This window comes from Macaca thibetana, chromosome 16 (assembly GCF_024542745.1).
Source record: "Macaca thibetana thibetana isolate TM-01 chromosome 16, ASM2454274v1, whole genome shotgun sequence".
In the NCBI taxonomy this organism is placed as follows: Eukaryota; Metazoa; Chordata; class Mammalia; order Primates; family Cercopithecidae; genus Macaca; species Macaca thibetana.
The window spans coordinates 46673433-46692662 of record NC_065593.1 but is presented as its reverse complement, the minus strand read 5'-3'; the positions used below and the strand labels follow the sequence as shown (position 1 = coordinate 46692662).

General features: G+C 40.2%; 1 protein-coding gene across 7 annotated transcripts in view; it reads right to left on the bottom strand.

The window, feature by feature from the left end:
- Positions 1-19230, bottom strand: part of SKAP1 (src kinase associated phosphoprotein 1) — a 330610-nt gene that overhangs the window by 285375 nt on the left and 26005 nt on the right. For 4 of the 7 annotated variants that reach the window (XM_050762809.1, XM_050762802.1, XM_050762804.1 and 1 more), the window contains exon 1: positions 17650-17823. The exons of 1 other annotated variant lie outside the window; for it this stretch is intronic. In XM_050762809.1, the coding sequence (XP_050618766.1) occupies positions 17650-17695 (46 nt within the window). In that variant the 5' untranslated portion in view covers positions 17696-17823. Of the gene's footprint in view, positions 1-673; positions 1688-17649; positions 17824-19230 lie in introns of those variants that run through there. 2 more of the 7 variants (XM_050762810.1, XM_050762807.1) reach the window with 2 other exon arrangements.

Below are 19230 nucleotides of genomic sequence, written 5' to 3'. Positions count from 1 at the left end.
GGCTAACCCGGTGAAACACCGTCTCTACTAAAAAATACAAAAAACTAGCCGGGCGAGGTGGTAGGCACCTGTAGTCCCAGCTACTCCGGAGGCTGAGGCAGGAGAATGGCGTAAACCTGGGAGGCGGAGCTTGCAGTGAGCTGAGATCTGGCCACTGCACTCCAGCCTGGGTGACAGAGCAAGACTCCGTCTCAAAAAAAAAAAAAAAAAAAAAAAAAAGAATTTATCTGTACTGGTTCATTAAGTGTAACAGAAGTACAATACTAATGTGAAATGCTAACAATAAGAGAAACTGGAGGGGAGAGGAGGAATAGGGGAACTCTGTACTATCTGTTTAATTTTTCTATAAATCTGTAACTGTTCTAAAAATATAAAGCCTATTAATTTAAAAAGTGGCATATGGTATAATCTTAATGTTTTGCAAATAAAAAAAGATAGGGTTCAATTCATTCGTTAATGTGATCTTTACTGAGTCCTTCCTATGTGCCAGTCAGGCGCTGTGATAAATACCAGAATATTAACAACGGCCATCTCTGGGTAGTGAATTGCTGCCGTTTTCATCATCTTCTTTATATTCTCTATATTTCTAAATGTTCTAAATATATCTTTTTTGAAATCAGAAAAAATAAGTAAAATAAAAACCATTATGCAAGCAGGAAGTAATATTACTCACAAATTGGATAGACTTTAATTTTTGGTCCTCATCTTCATTTCACTCAGCAGTAGTGGGTTCAGCTCAAGTAGTTGTGAAAAAGGAAAGGAAGCCCCATGGGCAGAGAGCGAGTGGGGAATAAAGAAGATCCTACAGGAGGTGGAGTGTTAAAGTATATACTTTATTCCTGTAGATGATTAATACTATACATATATATAATTTTTAACATCAACTCTCCTTACTAAATTCACTTTCCTCCAGCTTTCTTGAGTAATAACTGACAAATATCCTTACTAAATTATAAGTAAAATAGCCTATGTAATTATAGTTGTGCATATTAAAATTGTTAAAAAATAATTAACATGATATAATTATCCCCCAGTGATGTCACTAAGGACAAGTTGTTTTTATTATGATTTTACTTTTCAAGTTTACTCCATATTAATTTTTTAAAACTTCCTTTCAAAACACTTTAGGAGGTCACATGTTAATTTAAGTACTTGTTTCTTCACCTGCACTACTCAGGAGAATAAAAGGTCACAAAGATAACTTCTTCCATCTGTCTCATCCAGTTTTTTTTTTTTTAATCTGCTCTAAAAATACACCCACAACCTTACTAGATGAATAAGCATATAACCAAAACATCAAGAAGTTAAAAGCAAGGTCTGCATGAGAGATCATATCTCTAGTATTATATATGCTTTCCAATTCATTTTACGAAGCCAATATAACCCTGATACCAAAACTTGATGAAAACCTAGGAAAGGAAACTTCAGACCAGTATATAAAACATTTGCTCTTCAGGGCCGCGCGTGGTGGCTCACGCCTGTAATCCCAGCACTTTGGGAGGCTGAGGTGGATGGATCACCTGAGGTTGGGAGTTTGAGACCAGCCTGACCAACATGGAGAAACCCCATCTCTACTAAAAATACAAAATTAGCCGGGCATGGTGGTACATGCCTGTAATCCCATCTACTCGAAAGGCTAAGGCAGGAGAACTGCTTGAACCTGGGAGGTGGAGGTTGCAGTGAGCCAAGAGCGCGCCATTGCACTCCAGCCTAGGCAACAAGAGCAAAACTCTGTCTCAATAAATAAATTAATTAATTTAAAAAAATATATACACATATATAAACAAATATATATATGTGTGTATATATATATTTGCTCTTCAATGTAAAAGATGATGCCACTCACAGTGATTACAACCCATAACCCAGAGAGACCTGGGCAACCCTGCTCAGAACAGACTACTCACCACTGAACAGGGAAGAGATTTTAAAAGATCTCTCAATATATTACCTCCTTTATTTAACCAAGGTCACTATTCTATCTGGTGGGTTTTCTATGAAGTGATCAACCTTTCACAAACAAGAGCTCTTCTAATATAAACATCATGTGCAGTCACATCTAAATGCCTTGGGCTTCCTGTAAGTGTAACACCCAGTGTGAAAAGCACCACTAACTGCATAAGAACGTTCTCCAGATGCTTCTGACATCGCAGCATTCACTCTGTGTAGGACCTGATGCTACAGAGTCTTCCCACAGTTACCCTCAACTAGAGAGTGAACAATACCTCACGGTGTAAATGTCCTCAGACCAAAGAGAAAAGGCAAAATCAAAAACAACCACAAACAATGCCACATTGTCTAAATGCATTTATTCTTCAAGAAATATTTATTGAGTGCTTATCACAGGCTAAGCACAAAAAGTAAACAGAAAAGATCTAATCTCTACCTTAACTAAGAGTTTACAGTCTAGCAAAGAATATAGACTTAAATAGACAATTAGAATAAATTGTGACAACAAAGGAAGTGATGGGTATACAGGCCCATGGTAGAGGTACCTAGTCTAGAGGGGAAGGTAAATCACGGAAGGCCTCTCAGAGAACTCATCTTTCATTTGAAACTCATCTTTCACCCCCAAAATTAGCAGGCCGAGAATGTATATTGGGGGAAAGGTGGGAAGTTGGTGAGATGAGGAAAAGAATGGCCCAGGCATTGGAACATCGTGTGCAGAGGTCCAGAGGTGAGAGATCACAGTTTAGGTGGAGAGACAAAAAATTTCAAATTGAAGGGCAGAACACAGAGGTCAGGTGGAGGGTGGTGAAAGATTAATATGGAGGGCAAGCTTGTAGCAATATACGGTATTTTGTACTAAAAGTAATATAAAATCATTTGAAGTCGCATATTTAAAAGGTAAACACAGCTCTGACAACAATCCATCTTTGTTATAATTCATAGCTGCCCTAAAACGAAAACTCTCTCAGCTTCTAGGTAGCTTGTAGATATCTATGCCAGCACATCAGGGCAGGGAAAGCAAACAGGAAAAGATGACTGAAGGACAAGGGAAGACAGTGTATTTGCAACACTAGATGCATGATATGATTATCACACCCCAGCAAAAAACCGCTGTAGAATTTGAAGGCCAGCTGAAAAGATTCCGACTTGGCAGGATGCACCCAAGAGCACTAGGTTTTGTAGACTGGTGAAAGTTTCTTACATTCTCCCAAATTCTCTGATCTTGTACATTCACAAAGCTGCTCTTTTGTTTATTTAGAGGAGAATGACATCTTATGGGTCATATTTTTCAAACTACTAAAAGATTAAGGTTGCCTCCTGTTTTCTAAGTAATGCTCCTAGTACACTAAAAGCAAAAAGTACTTGTCTGGGTTCCCTAACAATTGCAAGGGTTTTTGTTGATATATGTTTCTAAAACTCAAAAGTTCACTTCAATCAACCTTTTATTTGGAGGCAGGATGAATGGCCAAATGCTGTTGAAAACAACTCCACCAACCAAATACCAATCGAAGTGTTCCTAGAGGGGAAATCTTGTAAAAGTATTTGAACTACTAAAGCAGAACTCACATTTCCAAAAAGAAAAATGGCATAAATTTCCGCCTATTCTAGCATTACACTCAAGAAAATATTTGAGGTTTTTGTCTATGGGGAAAACGGTTAGCACCACCCTTTGGCAAAAAAAAAAAAAAAAAAAAAAAGTCTCAAGTACTGGCAAATACTCTTCAAATGTGAATGCTTGTCCTCACTGGGCATAATCACAGAAATGTCCATTCTCTCCCTTTGTTGGTGATTTTATTCTCGTTTTACTTCATCAACCCCCTGCATACTTCTGCCATCATCCCTCATCCCATCCCCTAACCCTTCTCCTCTTTTCATAGCCCTCTAAGCCTGTTGGTTGGCAGTCACACTCTCAACAGAAAGATAGAGCTGGAGATGGGAGTGCAGGAGAGGGAAAGAAGAGAGAGACACAGAAGAAATTCTATTCTTCCTTCCCTTTGGGTCCTTCCACCGGTTCTCACCTCCTCCCTAGGTAGGGCCCCATTCCTGCCCTCATTCTGTTCCCTTAGATGGTCTCTTCCCTAATCCTCAGAACCCCAACCTGGCTCCCATCAGCTCCTCACTCCTGCCCAGCCCTGCTCATTGGAGTCATTCTTCAGTCACAATTACCACCATCAGAGATTGGAGTTAGTTGGAGAGGAGGGGGATGAAGAGTGCACTCCCCCAATTAACAAAGAGGAAGCAAGTAGAAGAGGGAGATATTCAGCAGAGAAGGAGTTTTCAGAAGCCCAAGTTGGAAGGTAGGCCCCCATCAAAATATTGTCTATACTCCTCTTCTCTAGGTATAATACTTGAAAAGCAGTTTTTAAAAAATAGGTTGGCCTGCAAATCAGCCTAAAAACACGGTCCTTTTTCCCACAAAAACATTGCTTCTATAAGAAAACATCTAAGTGAACATTGGAAAATAATCTATGTATTGACTTTTTAAAAATTCTAGGAGCAGGATGCTATTTCAGCCTCATCTTCTCTTACATTTTCAATGATACTTGTATTTTTTTCTAGTTATAAGGAAAATGTTTCCTTTATCTTGCAGATGCTTCACTCTGAATACTCTGAAACAGTTAAAACTTAAAAGACCAGACATCACCCTCTGGGATGGAGATGGGACCCTGGGTGGAAAAGGGTAGAGAGATAGAAAAGGTTTGTTGGGTTTGTGGAGGAAAAGAGGAAAGGAGAACAAGGGAAGGAGGGACTCCCAGGGGCCCATCCAGGGCTCTCCTTGTACTGGTGGTGGTGGGCAGGGAGTAAAAATCTGTTTGTGTCATCCCTAGGACTTCCATGAGTGAACTACTAACAGTAAGACAATCTTTCCAAAAATAATGGGCTATGCCTAACCACCTTGTCATGTCAAGCCAACCACGCCTGCCACCCCAAAACAATCTCCACCTTGGAAACAGTAGAAAACCATATTTTATTCTAGGGTATCTGAGTATTCTATACATTTAATTAAATGTCACAAGTATCTCTTTAAGTTACATATTGCTATTTTATGGAAGAAAGCAACCTAGTCGGTAATCCCACTTGGATAAAGTCTCATTGACAGCTGCTGATAGAAACAAAAATAATAATTCCCAATTCCTTGTCACAGGTACACTGAAGTTACCAGACCATTAGGATTTCTGCAGTCACTCTTAAATATATCACTAAAATCAAACCTCTAAGACTTCAGTGTTTAATTTTCCTGTCCTATTAACTGAAACCTTCATGGAAACCTTGCCTTGTCTATTTTCACATCAATTACATAAAAGTACCATAGTGGGGAAAAATGACTTTCAATTTGTCTAGAACATGTTTTAAACTTACCTAAAACTTTTGACCTGAAAAACGTCATCATTAAGGCTTATACTTTTTACCTTTTGCCATGAAGGAAAACATGTTGGCAAGCTAAAACCACACCTAATACCTACCAGCTTTGTTTTGTTTGCAGGAAGTTGTTAGCATTACAATAGAAAAGTCGTCGGCATGTTCTGGTTGTGGCTAGGTTCCACCTGCTAACAGTGTTTGCCCCATGACCTAAGAAATGTGTAGTGTTTATATTTTTAATTTTCCTTCTACTTCCTGTGGAGGAAAAATGAAAATATCTATATACTCACAACACAGAGAAAACAAAAACCGGAAACTAAAACAATTAGAGTACTTTAGATCAAGTTTTAACTAGCAGCCAGCCTAGAAATCCAGGATTAACACTTTTGCAATCTTTATTTGAGAGTCTAAGAATATATTCTATAGAAACATCTTCATATGGCCGAGCGCAGTAGCTCACGCCTGTAATCCCAGCACTTTGGGAAGCCAAGGCAGGAGGATTACCTGAGGTCAGGAGTTCAAGACCAGCCTGGGCAACATGATGAAACCCTGTCTCTACTAAAAATACAAAAATTAGCCAGGAGTGGTGGTGCGCGCCTGTAATTCCAGCTACTCAGGAGGTCGAGGCATGAGAATCACTTGAACCCAGGAGGCGGAGGTTGCAGTGAGCCGAGATTGTGCCATTCCACTACAGCCTGGGTGACAAAGCGAGGCTTTGCCTCAAAAAAAAAAAAAAGTCTGCATATGTACACTAAGATGCACAGATAAAGATGTTTTCTACAGCACTGTGGATATATAAAATATTTGGAAATAACCTTAAACATCCATCAATAGGACAATTGCTAAATAAACTGTTAAATACTGTGTAGCCGTTTAAATATATATACACATAGATAGATGGATAGATTGGTAAAAAAAAAAAAAAAAAAAATTAAAAAAAAAAAAAAAACCCAGGGTGGGTGCAGTGGCTCACACCTGTAATCCCAGCATTTTGGGAGAGAAAGGATTGCTTGAGCTCAGGAGTTTAAGACCAGCCTGGGCAACACAGCAAGACTCTCGTCTCTACTAAAAATAAAAATAATTGGCTGGGCATGGTGGCATATGCCTATTGTCCCAACTATTCATGAGGCTGAGGTGGGAGAATCACTTGAGCCTGGACGATTAAGGCTCCAGTGAGCCGTAATCGTGCCACTGTGCTCCAGCCTGGACAACAGAGTGAGACCTTGTCTCTAAAAAAAAACCAAAAAACAAACAACCACTCTGCCAAATATTCTATATACTTCTATGTTGTGCAAATATTCTACAAAAAAATATATATATCAGTTATTTTCATAATTTAAAATATACATGGACCATGACATCAACCAGAATGTCTAAAAATAAAAAGACTGCAATACCAAGTGTTGGTAAGGATATGGAGCAAGAGGAACTCCCATATACTGCTGGTGGGAATGGAAAATGGGTATAATCACCTGAGAAAAGTATTTGGAGTTTAACATACAACTACCCTATGACCTAGTAATTCCCACTCCTAGATATATTTATCCAAGATAAATGAGTGCTTATGTTCACAAGTTATACAAGAATGCTCATAGCAGCTGTATTCATGATAGTCAAACACTGAAAACAACTCATTGTCTATCAGCATAAGAATGGATAAACAAATTGTGGAATAGTCACACAATGGAATACTATTTAGCAAAAAGGAACAAACCAATACACACAATAACATGGATATATTTCAAAAATATTATGTGGACAACAGATACAAAAAAGTACATACTGATTGCATTATGATAGAAGTCAGAACAGTGATTAGCTCTGGGAGGGAATACTGACTGGAAAGGAAACTTTCTAGGGAGATGGAGGGTGGTGTGGGTGTATATTGATAAGGTATCTTCATCTGGGGAGTGGTCTCATAGGTATATATATATATATGTTTAAGTCAACCAGTTTTAACACTTAAGTTAAGTGGTATATAAGTCATACCTAAAGTACTAAGAAGAAAGGGAGAAAAATGGAAGGAAGGGAGGGAGGAAGAGAGGAAGAAAAGAAGAGAGAGGGAGGGAGAGAGGGAGAAAGAAACATTAGGTTATTGCAAAAGTAATTGCAGATTTTGCAATTTAAAAATAATGGCAAAATCCTCAATTTTTGCACCAACCTAATAGATGGGTGAATGGATAAAAGGGCTCATACAAAAAGTTATGAGAAAGAAAAGAATTTGGGGGGCTTTTTTTTTTTTTTCCCAAAACAGTGTTTTGCTCTGCCACCCAGGCTGGAGTGCAGTGGTACTATCTTGGCTCAGTGCAACCTCCAGCTCCCGGGTTCAAGCAATTCTCATGCGTCAGCCTCCAGAGTAGCTGTGATTACAGGCATGCACCACCACACCCAGCTAATTTTTCTATTTTTAGTACAAATGAGGTTTCACCATGTTGGCCAGGCTGGTCTCGAACTCCTCACCTCGGGTGATCCACCCGGCTTAGCCTCCCAAAGTGCTGGGATTGCAGGAGTGAGCCACCATGCCTGGCCAGAAAAGTTATTTTTAAAGAAGTGTAATTTAAGAAGGTTTATTAAAATGCAGTGAATAGATGTTTTCTGTAGCTACCTATGCACTCCAGCATATTTCTCATACTAGATTTATAATATATAGTACCTTAATTAATTCCAGCTACTACAATATTGGTTAAACTAAGTACAAATATGTGCCATTGGATATATTTTAGTAAAGCTTCTCTTATTTGAATAAAAACTTTATTTTCCCATAACATACTCATATTAGAATGTCAACAATGTTAGGAGGAGACCGTAAATGAGAATTTAAATAATTCACAAATGATTTTATTACAGCCAAAAGCCTTGAGGAAGACTTGCTATCTGGATGGTAAGACCACTCTATTTCTGAGCTCAGACTGTCCTATCTTCCATGTAAATGCTGGATAGTAAAATTAAGCAGTGGAACTCAAAGACTCCAAACCTGAAAATCCATCTGGTATAATCACCTAACCTATAATGCAGCACTGACAATCTGGAAAAGCAAGCAATGAACTCAGAAACACAGGGGAAATAAATATGAATAAATGTAGCAGAAATTATAGGATTTCTGTAGGGTGTAATGGCTTATAACATGAAAAAATTAGATCTATGATAGTTATGTCAATATGTTAAGATTCTCAGATGGTGGTAAAACTTGATACCTTATTTTTCCTATATTTAAAATGATTAAAAACTGTTTAAGTATTATACTTATGAAATTAGGTAAAAATATTATCTTAATAACTGGTACTACAGTTCCTCCTAGGGAAAGAACTGTCATTGTTTGGGAAAATAACTTGTTTTGCTGTGTGTGGCTATTGGTGGGAACCTAAACAACTATACAGATAGTTAAACTGCCTTTTCATGTGGCAGGGAAAAAATATATATATTTTTTACTTCAGATAGGATAAAGAAAGAAAGTGACAATGAGAAGGCATAAGGCTGGGAACTAAATCAAGTGAAAGAATAGAGGATATACCCTGATAACTGGGGTGGCAGAAGGGTATTTAGGAATAGGAATGCCTAACGCTCAAATCATTTACATGACTGCAATGTAAACCCCTCCTCCTGCTCCTGGCACCCCCTGATTCTCCAGTGATGTTTTCTATACTCATAGGGACTTCATGTGAATAGGCTTTTGTGGAAATTGAGAAGGAAAATACATCTAAGCCAGGGCTTCTCAACCTCAGCACTATTGACAATTTGGGCTGGATGATTCTTTATTGTGGAGGGACTGTCCTGTGTGTTGTAGGAAGTTTAGCAGCATCCTTAGCTCCTACCCACTAGATGCCAGGAGCACCCTCCCAAGCTGTGACAACCAAAATGTCTCCAAATGTTGCCAAAAGCCCCCAGGGTCAAAATCACCCCTCTTGGCAACCACTGGCTTGGGCCTACACAACCCAGGAGAGACAGCATGCACAGCAGCAGGGGAGCCTGGAGGGAAAGCTGACCTTGACAATGCATGTTCTTTGAGAATCACCCTGATCCTGAGGGGAGCTGTGAACTTCCATGGGGAGCAGCTCTTACCTAGTTCAAAAGAGCTAGGCAGCCCATCTAACACTAGATGATAATCAGAATGAAGTTTGAATATCTCTACCACATTTTTAAAAATTTTAGCAAACAAAAGGGAGAAGGAGAATAGATCTTTTTTTAAAAAAAACTGGGAATTAATGCAAGAATACTAGTTCTAGACACACAAAATAGAATTTTTTTTTTTTTTTTTTTTTTTGAGACAAATTTTGCTCTGTTACCCAGGCTGGAGTGCAATGGCATGAGGCGGGAGGCTCACTGCAACCTCTGCCTCCCAGGTTCAAGTGATTCTCCTGCCTCAGCCTCCTGAGTAGCTGGGATTACAGGCGCCTGCCACCACACCTGGATAATTTTTCGTATTTTTAGTAGAGATGGGGCTTCACCATGTTGGCCAGGCTGGTCTCGAACTCCTAACCTCAGGTGATCTACCCACCTTGGCCTCCCAAAGTGCTGGGATTACAGGTACAAGCCACCATGCCCAGCCACAAAACAGGGTGTTCTATAACAAGGTAAGGAACACATATCTTTCCCGATATGCTCAGTCATATACAAACAGACTAGGTAAAGCTTCAGGTGCCACCTCAGAGAATCCCTTTGTGACAAAACAAAATTTCAACTGAAACATCAGGGTAGAAAAATTATATGCCTGGGAATCTATAAGAATATAGAAAATTCAGAGAACAAAAGCAATGAAGCTAATTTTCTCTCTCCTTCCTCCATAAAGTTTCTCATCAAAATGATCACTAGACTCTGAAGGAAAGAAATGGAGATTTTGAAAGAATCCCTAAAAGCCGGGCTGGATGTGGTGGCTCACACCTGTAATCCCAGCACTTTGGGAGGCTGAGGCAGGCAGATCACGAGGTCAAGAGATCAAAACCATCCTGGCCAACAAGGTGAAACCCCGTCTCTACTGAAAATACAAAAATTAGCTGGGCTTGGTGATGTGCACCTTTAGTCCAGCTACTCGGGAGGGTGAGGCAGGAGAATCGCTTGAACCCAGGAGGCAGAGGTTGCAGTGAGCCGAGATCGCACCACTGCACTCCAGCCTAGCAACAGAGTGAGACTCCATCTCAAAAAAAAAAAGCCTCCTGTAATGGAGAAAAAGGATAAAAACAGGGATGGGCTACCAATATAAGCAAAAGACCATGCCTGGGAGTTTCCCTGTGGAAAGGCAGTTGCCAAAACAAACAAACAAAAGAGGTCAACTGGATAGCTCAAGTGAAAAAAAATTTAATTTTATTTATCAGACATTTATATGGTGTTTAGTACATACCAGATACTGTTCTAAATTCTTTTCAAATATTCATTCCTTTATTCTTCATATAAATTCTGTAAGATAGGTACCACTATTATCTCAATACTACAGATAGGTGCCATTATTATTTCAACGTTACAGATCAAGAAACTGAGACCCATGGTCTATTTAGTGAGTAAATGGTAGTTAGAAAGTAGAAGAGTTAGAATTTGAATCTAGGCAAATTGCACACAGAGAAAATATACAGGACCTATGAGAAAACATTAATGTTCCAAAAGAAAAGATCACCTGAAGAACTAAAGAAAATGCCTACTTCTGAAGCAGATTTATTATTAAAGAACAAAAATGTTTAGAAAATTTCTAATTCTCAGCAACATCCAAAAAGTCATTAAATGTACAAATCAGCACTTTATAGATGTAATGAAAATGAGACAATGAATAATGAGGAAAGAATACATGGCAACTTTTTAAAAAATAAATAAATGTTGAATTTAAAACCATAATGAAAGCAATGACAGATGAGACAGTAAAAAAGATGAAACAGAGAGAGCATATCAGGAATCCAATATATGTATGCTATAAAGCCAAGTATGACAGAATAAAACAGATGGAGCAGAAGCATAATAGAAGAAAACTTTCCCAACTCAAAGGGAGACCTGAGTCCACAGATCAAGAGGGTTCACTACATACCAGGCAAAATTATTAAAAGGCCTTCCTGGCATGCTACTGAACAACAACAAAAAAAGTATTAAAAAGTAAGACCTTGATACTAACTAGTGACATTTTTGAGAGCAAAGAAAAATATTCTATACACCCCCAGCTGGGAGGAGTAGATTATAAATGAAATATACCAGGCTGGCATCAGACCTCTCCTTCACAAAACTGAAGGCCAAAAGATAATGGCACAACTTTTACAGGCTGAGTTGGGGGGAGGTTGAAGAAAGGGGAAAAGTGTGACCCCAGAACTTCATGCCCACAGCTGAGTTTATATGAAATAAGGGAGACACATTCTCGGACATACAGAGGCTCAGCAAACCTATCATCAAAGTACCCTTCCTGAGAAATTCACTCAGCACTGTATTCTAGATCATCAACTACCAGGACTTTACACACTGTCCGCTACAGTAGCTGCTGTGACTACTAAGCAGCTGAAATGTCACTAGCACAACTGAGGAACTAACTTTTTGTGTTGTATTTAATTTTAGTTAATAATTTAAATTAAAATAGCCACATGTGGCTAGTGGCTTTTATGGTCAACAGCACAGTCTTAATATCTAAGAGATAAAATAGAGTTCGAGGATGAAAAATTCATGGTACCAAAAGTAAGAAATGAACAAGTTAAGCAGGGAAAACATTCTTGTTTGTTCTTTTTTTGAGATAGGATCTCACTACATTACCCAGGCTGGACTACAGTGGTGCAGTCTTATCTCACTGCAGCCTCAACCTTCTGGGCTCAAGTGATCCTTCCACCTCGGCCTCTCAAAGGGTTGGGATTATAGGCATGAGCCACCATGCCTGGCCCGATTTTTATTTTAAGATATTAGGGTAAAACTATTTGTGGAATAAAAATAGGATATATAACTTGAAGGAAAAAAAAATCCACTTAATGATTGTCTTATTCCATTTGGGCTGCTATAACAAAATACTACAAACTAGGTAGCTTATAAACAACAGAAATTTATTTCTAACAGTGGGAAACTGGAAAGTCCAGATCACTGGTGGATTCAGTGTCTGCTGAGGGCCTGCTTTTTGGTTCATAGATAGCACCTTCTAACTGTGTCCTCACATAGTGGAAGGAGTAAGGCAGTTCTCTGGGACCTCTTTTATAAGGGCATTAATCACCTCCCAAAGGCTAATACCATCACATTTGTAGTTAGATTTCAACATAAAAATTTTGGCAAGTCACAAACATCCAGAGCACAGCAGTGATCTAAGAAAACCCTCAGGAAAGGCCAGGCACGGTGACTCATGCCTGTAATCCCAGCACTTTGGGAGGCCGAGGTGGGCAGATCACGAGGTCAAGAGATCAAGACCATCCTGGCCAACATAGTGAAACCCGTCTCTACTAAAAATATAAAAATTCGCCGGTCACGGTGGTGCGCACCTGTAGTTCCAGCTACTCGGGAGGCTGAGGCAGGAGAATCACTCGAACCCGGGAGTTGGAGGTTGTGGTGAACCGAGATTGCGCCACTGAACTCCAGCCTGAGCAACAGAGTGTGACTCCGTCTCAAAAAGTAAAGAAAACCCTCAGGAGACAATAACAAGTGAAAAATTGTAAGTACAAAAAATCAGTATACAAACCTGTGCACAAATATGTCCCAACTTTTAAAGTATATCCATATAATAAACACTGAGAAAAATACATGGAAATTTAACAATTATTGATTCTGAGTAACTGTATCCTATTGCGTGTTTTCTATATTTTCTATAATGAGCATTATTACTTCTGTAATCAGAAAATTTTAATATAAAAAAGGAATAGAACTATAGTCATATCTCGCTTTTCAGAATTCAACTGAGCCGTAGCCTCAGCTATCTGGAAGACAATCCAGTTTCAAAAATTAAGCAAAAAGATTCTGAGCGGCCAAAATACATCTTACAAATCCCACATTTAAAGGTGTGGGTACTTTGTTCATCAAGAAAGCCCTTTGTAACTTCTTTTACATATATCTCAATTCCAACTAACGTGGTTATCTAATGTTCCAGAAGCACTGGGAATGTAGACATACAGACAGGGGTGCAAAGTGATAGGCCTTGGCCTAACAGCAGGAAAAAAATAATGAAAAAAAATATATAAAGCAGACTCAGACACCTACAAAGCAGTTCAGGGGCAACTATGGCCAAACATCCTAAACAATACATTTCCATAAAGTATGATAATAGATATTCACTATAACAACTTTGAGTTAAAGAGTGCTCTAAAGAGGTTCATTTGAAGATAGCCGTAGACTGGTTGGCTAAAGAAGAAAAGTTCCTAATGCATTTGAGGAAAAACTTCATCACAAATGTTTATAATAAAAAGGTAAGAGTGCTTAAAGAGAATCTCCTCAGCTATCCAGAGCAACTCATTTCTGCGAGTTCCCCATAGTTGGAATTTTACTATACTGAAACAGATTTTATGGTTGGCTGCATTGACCAATACAGGTCTGGAGAACAATCTGGAAGGAAATGATTAATGACTGCTTCTTTACAAGGAAGTTTAAAAATAAATAACCATAGGCGTATCAGAATCAACATTAACGCAGCAATTGCTACTACATGCAGCCAGGTTGTTGATGTTATTTTGGCTTAAATTCACATTCTGGGCAGGATTTAGTGCCATATAGGCAGTTGGGACCTATCAGCTACCAGGGTAATATCAGTAGCCCCCATTCCATCACACAGGACAAACTACAAACCAAAGAAATGTCTATTCCACCTCCTTCATACTCATCTCTTTTGCTTCTGACTTCAAAAGCGGGGCTAGAAAGACCAGGAAGAAGAGACTGATTATGTTTATATCTGTGGAGCAAAGATTATGCAAACTGCCAGCACTTCATTGTTTTTGTTTTCAGCGTGGTTATCACAAAACAAAAACAAAAAGATAACTTCTACATCTGAAGCTCTATTATTTGAAAACAGACCTGAATATTTCCTCCTCTTTCAATAAAGCAGAAAGCACCCTTCATTTTACTTATCTATGAAGTACTTATTTGTTGATAGGGTACTAGTTACTATTTCTATATGAGAGCCTGACAGAGTCTATCTAAAGAAGCTATTTCCTGAGTTACTCTAGAAGCCTCACACTGTTTTGATATTTGCCAAAAATCCAAGATAACATTTTTTGTTTTTAATTTCTCCACCTTCCATACCCCTCAGAGCTAAAAAGAGAAAAACATGACCATAAGCATAGTTAATGGTCCGTTAGCACTTTGACCTCTCTGAGTTTCTATTTGTCTTTTGTTCCTTTTTCTTTTAAATATCCTTACTACTTATTTTTTCCTATTTACAAAAGTAATACACGGTCATTGTCACAATTCAAACAACCCAAAGATGTATGAAATAAAAATTAATAACCTCCCCTTGTCCAAACTCTCACTCTTCTCCCAAGGAAGCCAATGTTACCAGTCTGGTATATATTCTTTTTCACTTCTTCCTAGGCTTACACAAACATTTATAGCATATGTGGCTTTTCTGGTTTTGTCTTTCGGTTTTCAAGCAAAAATGGGATATTACATGTACTATCATGCATTTTGCCTTCTAGTCTTAAAAATATGCCATGGACACTTTCCAAGCCTATATATAGATCCACAGAATACCTTTTTAGGGGTTGTGATGTATTCCATAAGACAAATGTCCCATAATTCATTCAACCATCACCCTGAGTCTCCCAACTCATTAACATTTAGGATAGATCTTCATGCATATACTACTACATGTCCTTTAACTTCAGTCACAGATTTTTAGAAGTGAGGTTTCTAGGTCAAATGAAACATTTCCAAATGTTTCAAATTTTATATTTAAACAAAATTAATTTTAGGCCTTGAGAATTTCTGTTCTCTTCTTCATTATGTAAAATTTTGTTATCAACCATTCACAATGCTTTACATATTTTATTCTTAAAAGCACACACATTATGTCAAAAAATGCCCCTCTGTCATTTATGCTTGTGTAGTTATAAACAAATAAATGCTTAAGTTATAGCTGTGATGTCCAGTGTTAAATCACTGTGCCAATGCTTATGCCTTGGTTTATGAAAGTAGTAATTCATTATGGAAATTCCACCCCCACAGCCATGTGGCAGCACTAGAGTTGCAGCCCTCACATCCTGTGACTCCCTCCCACAGAGTGACTATATAGAGATCAGGACCTCCATTTTTTCTAATTGTCAACAGTTACCCTTAAAAAGTGTGTGGTGGGGGAGACAAATAGCAACAAACAACAAATTGATGGCCATTGTGGGCTTCTAATATCGACAGATTATTTGTAACACAATGAATAATGCTCCCGGTCTACACCAGGGACTATGTTCCATAAGAAATAAAACTTGTAACCAATATGTTGCTATTATTATTACAGGAACCTTTCAAAAACATATTCTTCAAACATTTTTCATTAGAATCACTGGATGAATCACACTACATTTTTTTTTCTACTTCAGTTCAAGTTCTAATTGCAAACTAAAAAAAAAAAAAGCCTTAAAGAAATACATTAACCAACGAAGCTCCTTATAATTTGGTTTCAGACTCCTCCATATATTTTAAAGACCTGAGCACCAACAGAGATTGTTAAGACACAGCAAGCTTGATACAGAAGTATGTGACATGCAATTAATCTCCATTCATACCCTGCTCTACTTGTCAGCAAACAAAGGTTCTGCTTTAGAAGGAGATCTGAAGACTTCAATTAAAAACAGTCAGCTAACAAGAAAATAATCTAAGCTAAAGGAAGGTGGCAGGTGCAGAAATGAGTTGTTTACCAAAGTGTCAGTTTTGAACAATAAAGAACTGCACATCAAAAATGCTGAAGGAATGGATTTCATTGCAAGCCTCTGAAAATAAAAAGGAATTTTCTACCAAGGCTAGACACAAAACTGAAGTATAGTTTAACAAGCTTATAAAATAGGTTTCCTCTCATCAAATGACAGATACCAATAAAAAGAACCACTTTATATCTTTCAATGCAAGGGCAGAGTTAAACTTTTCGCCACAGTTCCTTCTCTCCTAGAAACCAAAGACAATTACAGCCTTCCTTCACAAGCCTAATATTAAACCAACAACAGAGGGAAAGGCTGGATTGCTTCTTCTTAGACACTTAGATAATGCTCCTTTACCCTGCAAATAGTTTTCCACCCCCAAAATTTAGATTTATTCTGATCATAAGTAAAATGGATTTTGGAAACCTCACCTCAAAAGAAATATCTAGTTGACAGCTTTTACATAGAAGCAATCCAGAATGGAAACAGTGCTACCAACAGAGACCAAAAGGACTTGCCAAATATTTGATTAGGAGGCATTTATACCGAGATAACAAGGTAATGGAGATATAAAACCAATTAAATTGAGAGAAACTGAAAAAAAAAATACTGCTTGCCAAAAGTGTGACCTGCCCAAAGCAGGCCATCTGTTAAATATGTGTCAAATACGTCAACTTAGATGCCAAAAGGCTTAATTCTGAATAGTTTTCTCCTGGAACCCTTATGCAACTGCAGATTCCAGGCCTCTGTCCTCTCTGGAAGGTTAGTTACAGGAAAGCAAGTAAAAGTGACTTTCACCATGAAACCCAGCAGATGAAACTGCCCTTTAGCAACGTCTCTGAGACATCTCTCTGGAGTGTCGGCAGTGTGTGCTGAGTGTTGATGGGGATGGCCGGAACTCTTTAAACCATCGCTTAGACACTGCAGTCGGAAGGTGAACACACCACAATGGGGGCACTTCTAGAAAAGGAGGAAATCCCATACTGAGAATGAGCCTGCCTTGGGGTGGGTGAGACCCCCTAGACATCCGCAGGGTGATAAAGGGAGGGCTGGGGTTTTCGCACTGTCAAAAACTCACGTCAACCACCTGGCCTTGGCCCATGGGGATCCCATGAGCCCCTCGCAGCCCCCTGGAGAGCCTCGCGGACCTCTAAGCAGGAAGGTTTGGGGTCTTCTGTGACAGGTGAGGAAGTCGTGTCTGGGGAAGGAGGGGGACGGGAAACCCTACAGATGTAGAGCAGTTCTTCGGAGAAAGGGACAGGTCGAAGACCAGGCAAGGTGGCATGGGAGACCAAGAACCTGGCCTGAGGACTTTAGAAGCCGGGGAGGTGAAGTGGAGGCCTGGAGGTGCCTCAAGGAAAAGGAAGATGTGGGACTCCAGGGAGTGAAAGGGACCCTGAGTTGAGAGGATGGAAAGATGGCTCTGGGGAGCTGAGGCTTCTAGAAGCCTTAAGGTTCTAGAAGGAGGTGAGTGAGGAAGCTGAAAAGAAAGCCTGGCCGTGGGAGGCCTGGAGTCGCCTTTCTGCCTTCGGCTCAGCACTTAAGGGGGCTTGCGCCAGGGCGTTACCTTCCAGGAGCCAACGGATCTCCTCAGGGAGGCCGGCGGCCTGCATTTGGCTGGGCGGGAGAGAGACCGGTGTGCGAGGCGGGAGGGGGCGCGGGCCCTGGTCGCGAGGCGGACCGGCTGGAAGGCGACCCGGCTGCGCCGCGAGGCACCTGTACCTCAGCCGCGGTCGCCGCCCGCCCAGCCCGGCCGCGGGGCGGGGCTGTGGGTCCCGGGGCGCTTCAGGAAGTGGCGCGGGCGACAGGCGGGGACCCAGGAAGGGGCGCGGGGTGTGGGCGCACGTGGCGCTCACGCCCGGGGCCCCGCGGTAGAAGGATTGGGGGTGCCAGAAGCACCGCACCATGCGAGGCCAAAGGTGCGCCCCTCCAGCACCCACCAAAACAGAAGACTTCAAAAGGCTCAAAGGACCCACGGCTTTGAAGACTCCATCCTAAGCACCGAACAGATGAACTCACGGTGGCAGATTTGAAAGACCGCGGGGTGCCTGAAGTAGGGTGCCGAGAGGCAGAATCCAATTCCCGTCAAGCATAGCACCTCTCAATTGCCTGTCCAGTTCACATCTCCATCCCCAGAAAAGAGGGCAAAACTTCGCTCTTAGGGAAGCCACAACGTTGAAAGGAAATGATTAATTCCCAATAAGCAATATAAGGACACCAACATTTGGGAGAATCGCGGCAGCGTGGCAGCAAGGGACACAGGAAACCGAACTGTGCTGTTCTCCCTCAGGCTGGAAAGGCCCTGAGGAAAGTAAGGGGTAACTCAGGGAGAAAGCTGAGGGAGAGGAGAACAGAGCCCTTTCCCTCCAAGAGCTGCGGAAGGGAGGAAAGTGAAGGACAAAATCACAGTCTCATTCAAGGGACACTTGGTGTCAGTCTCCTGGTTGTAACATGGTACTGTAATATTACCAGATGTTACCCTTGGGGGAAACTGGGTAAAGATAGACGGAGTTCCTCTATTATTATTTCATCTTATTATTATTATTTCTTAAACTCTCTGTGAATCTACAATTCTCTCAAAATGAAGAGGTTTTTTAAAGTACAATAGGTCCACTGCCATGAAAAAGGTATAAAGTGCTACGGTTGATAAAAGAAGGGAGTTGAATACAAGAAAAGGAGGGAAGAGGCCAGGCATTGTGGCTCACACCTGTAATCACAGCACTTTGGGAGGCTGAGGCAGGAGAATCACTTGAGCACAGGAGTCTGAGGTTACAGCCAACTATGATCACCCTAGTGTACTGCAGCCTGGGCAACAGAGCAAGACCCTGTCTCTTAAAAAAGAAAAAAAAAAAAAAAAAGGAAGTGCCAGTATGCTTGTGAGTGTTCAAAGGTGCATGTGGTGTTTGAGATGGGCTCTGAAAAACACACCAGACTTTGAAGGGGCAGGAGGACTTTCCAGGTGGAAGGACCAGAGTAAAGAAAGAAGGAAGAGCCCTTACCAGCTTGAGGACTAGTTAGTAGCCCTCTTTTACTGGATGTTGTAGGAAGACTATGGTTGTCAAGATAAACTGCAGCTCTACTGTTAAGGGAATTGAAAGTCAGAATAGGAAAGTTGAACTTAATTGAGTGGGCACTGGGGAGCCATTGA